We start from the raw sequence: 5,707 nt of genomic DNA on the forward strand, positions 1-5,707 counted from the left end.
TGCAGAAGAAGAAATTTCAACACACTTCAGCAATACAAAAAGACACGCAAATGTTCGTCTAGAGTATTTTTTGCTTATTAGTATGGTTGAACTGTATCATCGAAGGTCAGAAGCAAAGACATTGGTTAATAGAATGGGATTAAATACATAAAGGATATTTGTGTTGTTTAACATTTAATTATTGCATAATCTGAGTTGCATTATTTTTATTCAGTTTGAGGAATACTGAATCTGTGTTTTTTTTTTGTGAGTGAGATGAATTAATGCATATTCATATTTATTTTAGAACTACAGTAACATCTGATTTCTCTCAACATGGGGACAGGAGAGCTGTCAATCAATAAATTGGAAAAAAAAAGTAACTTGCGTTACTTATTTGAAAAAGTAACTCAGATATTCTCTTGTAAATTAAAAAGTAATGCGTTACTTTACTAGTTACTTGAAAAAAGTAATCTGATTACGTAACTCGCGTTACTTGTAATGAGTTACCCCCAACACTGGTCAGGAGAGCTTGCAGAGACATGCGTTTGAGTGCGGTGACCATAAACATTTATAAAGAGACACATTTATTAAAGTCTACAATGCATGTTAAAATATCTAGCTCTTGTTTCTGTGATAGTATGTTACAGGTTGAACAAGTTAAAGATACTTGCCAGATCTTCAGACTCTTGCGCGTGCCATTCATAGCCACTAGAGGGCGCCAAACCATCGGGTTATTTCCCCCCCGCGTGTTTGTGTGTGTGTGGCAGTGTTGCCGCGAGTTGTTTTTCATGCCTGTGGGTTAAAGCAACCCAAATAACGTGATATTTAGTCCCTGGAATGCGAATTCTACCAGGGTAACCTCACCAAAAAAGGTGTATTTTTACCCCTGGGAACGCAATTTTTACCGGGGGACCCCCTCGAAACGCGATTGGGCTAGTTTTGAGTAGCAATTCAGCGGGTTTTTGTTATGAAAACCTGGCAACCCTGGTGCCGTGGTTAACAAGCGCTAGTGCAACGAGACTAACGTATATTGTTCATTACAATGTTTTAGACGGTTTTTAATTCTGTTATTCGCAAACACTGCCACGACGCGTTATCCTTAGAAAGTATACTAATGTTAGCAACGGTCTCCTGAAGTGTCAGAGAGGCGCAGTTGTGCTCTCCATGTGTCTGGCGATTTATTCATGACCATTTAAGTAAAAACAGAAACGTAAAAACCACTCAAACGTGTTAAGCACTTTTGGTTTGCCACTGAGAAGAAAAAAAACCTCTCTGTTGAACACAACAACAGCTCAGTATGTTGTTATTTGCCTTCAAGTATTATGGTTTGTATTTCTGTTGTATTTTGTTTTGTAGTTTTTGATAAAGCAGATAAATGTGCTTTCCCTGCAGCTTTGTGTACAGCGCTCATTTGTAAATGGTTAATAAAGAGGAAAGCTCAGTATATATGCAAGTACATCCTGATCTCTTCCTCCTTGCTGTTTGAACTTCCTTTTCATGTCAGATGCAGATTTTTATGATGACAGAAACAGTTTTGTGTCCATTTTAGATGGAAAAACACAGCATGGTTTTAGATGTACAAATACAAAGAAACCATGGTGCATCTCTCCAAGAAAATGATGACAAATGTCTGAGAAGAAAGTGGCCCCATTGGTTGAGGTACATCCTGCACAACTGTAGTCTGCATTTTCGCCTGTGTAGAAATTCATCACCTCTGTTATTTTTTCTGTGGCTGTCTTGACTTTGCCACTCACTTCCTCAGCTCATGAAGGTTGCTGCTCTGCAGTTTCTCTACAGCCTGACAAACATGCTGCATGTAGGAACTTCAAAATAACTGTTGGTTTGCTCAATAACAAACACTGCAGGCGAGCCGAGGGGCAAGATTGAACGTGTTTGTAAGTGTAAAAAAAAGAAGAAGAAGAATCAGATCAGCAGAGGAAGGAGGAAGTAAAGAGAAGAAGAGGGGCTGACTGGAAAGAATGTACTCTTAGTTGACTGTGTGTTTTGTGATTGTTTTTGTGTGTGCGTGTGAGCGAGAGAATGTGTGTGAGTGTGTCTGTGTGTGTGTAACCTTTTGGTCCGATTTTGAAGAAATGTCTCTGAGACTACCTCGCAACTGGGACTTCAGTACCTTCAGAGCTGAAACTGCCAAGATAGGTGAGTGCCACTGTGTGTGGTCAAAGGTCAAAGTCTTTTCCGTGTTTTAGGAATTGCACTTGGCCAGGTGGGTAGATTTATGTGCGATTCTTTGTATTCATTGACACAACAGGCCTCCTGTCACTAGGAACTAGAGGTTTGGTCTATACTGACGCATGTAAAGTATGGCTTTTATGTTATGGGAAATGTAATTGACTGGGCAGTGATGGTGCATATGTGTTTAGTCTAATTTAGAGGAGGGATTTTATAGTATCTGTAAATGGCAGACAAAAGTGGTATAGTGATGGTGGAGGATTCACCCTGAGGCTATATAATTCACTTGAGCACTTCTCATCTGCTCCGCGCTTTCCTTGTAATTCTGTTGAATCCCTGACACACCTTTTGATGTGTTGTATAGTCATTGTGACAAGATTATTTGTAGTACTTCCTTTCTAATTTGACTAAATGTTCTCCTTAATCTCTAGGCTGTTTAAAAACTCTTGTTACGAGTTAAAGTATGACTTCCAGCAGATGTATGGAGCAATCAGGTATAAAAAGAGGCAGGTTTATGGTTGTATGCGGTGACTCGTGGCGTTTCTGGTCTCGGTTTGCACCGTCTGTTGGAGATGCAAAGCATTAGTGATTTCCTCTGTGTGTAATCTTCACATGCTGCAGGCAGGAAGACGTTGCGACACTCTGAGAAGCACATTCATTCTCTGCTCAAAATGTCAGCATACTGTAAATGCTAGATAGTTATCTACTATGCGGCCTATTACAAGGTCTTTAGTTAAGGCTCTCTCAGCAGTATCCTAGGTTAAGAGAGCAAGTGTTTCTCGCAGTATGATAGTTTTCTGATGGCTTTAGATTGCTCTAAATATATAAAGTGTATTGTTAGTTGATATTTAGATGACACTATTTATTCAAAGCATCGTACAGCCTCATTTTTTAAAACGCAGCCAAGACAATGTTCATAACTAGGGATTTTTACACCTTGGTTACTTTTGCCATCATTTAATGCTTCCTTAATTTATTTATATATATTTTTTGAAATATTAATGACAATTTTTATATTTAGCAGACACTTTTTATTCAAAGCATCTTGTAGTACAGCCTAATTTTTTAAAGTTCATAGCTATAGGTGCAGAATATATTGGTATTATAGATTTTTTTAAATTTGTTGATCTATAGTGAGTGCTGCTTCTTTAATTGTACATACTTATTTCCCCTATATTTACATTTTAAGTTACTTTTTCATCTAATACTCACTTAATCATCTAATACTCACTTTGAATTTAATTTTTTAAATAATTTAATAATACAAACAAATTCATTATTAATAGTTTCAAAATCAATATTTAGGCTATATTTTATAATGCATGTTCTAATGTGATTCACTTGTAGCATTGAAAATGATTGATTCAAGTATGTTTTATTTGTAAGTTTTTATTGTTTATTTAATCTATTTAGATTTTTTACAACTATTTAGAAATTTGATATCAGCCATTTATCTGTTACCAGCCATAACATTAAAAATTATTAACTTTTCCTATCAGCCAGAATTTTCATATTATGCATATCTATTTGCAACCCATTTTATCTGTTCTGAGTGAAACAGGGTGTTCAAAGAAAAAAAAAAAAAAATTTAATTCAGAATTTGACTTTTTTCCACCAGGAATTGATAGGATTGTGGGGGGGAAAAAATAGATTGTGATATAAATACATAAATAGAGGCAGATAGTGATGATGAAAATAAAAGCTGTTTCAGTGGTGAAATAAATTATTTTAATTAAAGATTGCTCAGACATTTTCTTCCTTTGGAATAGCGTGCACGGATGAATCATAATGAATAAACCTGTGTGTTAATTTAACGGTGCCTTTAGCTGTTACGGTCACACAGCATTAAACAAAAATTATGCACATTTTAGCATCTGCAGAGCTGTTCTGCTGAATGTGAATGATCATGAGTCCCTTTTACCAATGTCTCAAACTTCAGCCTGACGCAGAACAGCTCGGCCTGACGCAAACAGCTTCTTGCATCTCTGCTATGATCTCCTTGGTAATTCATGGGGAGTTTGAACCGACTCTCTTCCCTTCCCCTGATCCCAGCGTGTGTCATAGAAATGGGTGAGGCCTCAAGCCAGGCAATGTGTGTGGGCCTGTGGTCCAGGAGAGAGAACAGTGGTCCGTGTTCTCCATCAGGGAAGATCTTCTCAAAATAGACCAAAGAGGCTGACATTAGGTGGGGATCTTTCAAAAACGCTACTTCCTGTGGCTGATGAGCTTGTAGCTTCCTGTTTATCTTCGTTCTCTCTCTTCTGCCCTTTCCTCTGATCTCAATGCGTTATAGCGAATTTGACTACAAAAGCTCCAACTGCTCAAATCACTGTGACACCATCTCTTTTCAATTAGATAATGGCTGATTGGTTTGTGTCTAGAGATTTATTTATTGTAGATGCTTTCTTATCAATGAGATGCCATGAAGTCAAGTGTTTTGTGGCTTCACTAAGTAGCTTTTCACCATTATGAACGCCAACTGGGGTGCTTATATCATTTTCTTATTTTGTGCCACTCTGAACATCTCAGTTTTTCTTATCTGTCAATCACAGGGGTCCCTACCCCACCCTCCCTTTGCTATGGGCTATCCTGCCAGAAAGCTAAATCACAAATGGGATCTCTTTAGTATCTTAGTTCTCTCTCCCAGACACCAATGGGCTCAAATGGAGCACAAATTTTTGAGAGAAATTGAGACTTTTTGAGAGCAAGTGAGGAAAATTTTATTTTTTAAATGCTATTCTCAAATTTAACAACACATTTGCAATCAAAGTCATATATTTCAATATTAACTCAATATTAATATCAATATATTCAAGAATATTAATATTCTCCTACTGACAAAAAAAAAAACACCCGCTGGTGATGTTTTGCTGAGCTTAGCTGGCGTAAGATGGTTTTAACTGGTTTACCTTGGCGGTAATCTGGTCTCCGACCCGACCAGTGCCCAAAATCACTCCAAAACCAGCCAACAGGCCAGGTTGACCAGGCTAGGAGACCTGCTAAAACCAGCGAACCACCTTAGGTTGGTCTAAGCTAAATATCCACATAAATATTAAAGATCTGTACACTTGACATGTCAACCCATGTAATTTGCATTTTTCCTTAAAGGGGTCATCGGATGCCCATTTTCCACAAGTTGATATGATTCTTTAGGGTCTTAATGAAAAGTCTATAACATACTTTGGTTAAAATTTCTCAATGGTAGTGTAAAAAACACCCTTTTTACCCTGTCAAAATCAGCTCTGTTTTCAGCACGTCGTTCTAGTCCGTGTTGCTTTAAATGCTAATGAGCTCTGCTGACCCCGCCCCTCTCTTCCGTGGGGTGACGAGCAGACTGTAAACTTCCTAACTAGCACATATTAGGAAAGGCGATTTGCAAAGATTAATAAAAAAAAACCTCATACTCACTTCTTCTGTAGATGAAGCTGGATCATGAATGATTCGCACGAACTTAAAGGAACATGCCACTATTTTTGAAAATAGGCTCATTTTCCAACTCCCCTAGAGTTAAACAGTTGAGTTTTACCATTTTCGA

At 37.7% G+C, this 5,707-nt stretch overlaps 1 protein-coding gene across 2 annotated transcripts in view; it reads left to right on the top strand.

Annotated features, from left to right (window-relative positions):
• The first annotated feature begins 1,751 nt into the window (after positions 1-1,751).
• Positions 1,752-5,707, top strand: part of LOC107654642 (rho GTPase-activating protein 25-like) — a 13,604-nt gene continuing 9,648 nt past the window's right edge. The window contains exon 1 of one of the 2 annotated variants that reach the window (XM_016441820.1): positions 1,752-2,139. In XM_016441820.1, the coding sequence (XP_016297306.1) occupies positions 2,076-2,139 (64 nt within the window). In that variant the 5' untranslated portion in view covers positions 1,752-2,075. The remainder of the gene's footprint in view (positions 2,140-5,707) is intronic. The other variant, XM_016441819.1, reaches the window with a different exon arrangement.

Source organism: Sinocyclocheilus anshuiensis, unplaced genomic scaffold, assembly GCF_001515605.1.
Source record: "Sinocyclocheilus anshuiensis isolate Anshui unplaced genomic scaffold, SAMN03320099.WGS_v1.1 scaffold799, whole genome shotgun sequence".
Classification (NCBI taxonomy): domain Eukaryota; kingdom Metazoa; phylum Chordata; class Actinopteri; order Cypriniformes; family Cyprinidae; genus Sinocyclocheilus; species Sinocyclocheilus anshuiensis.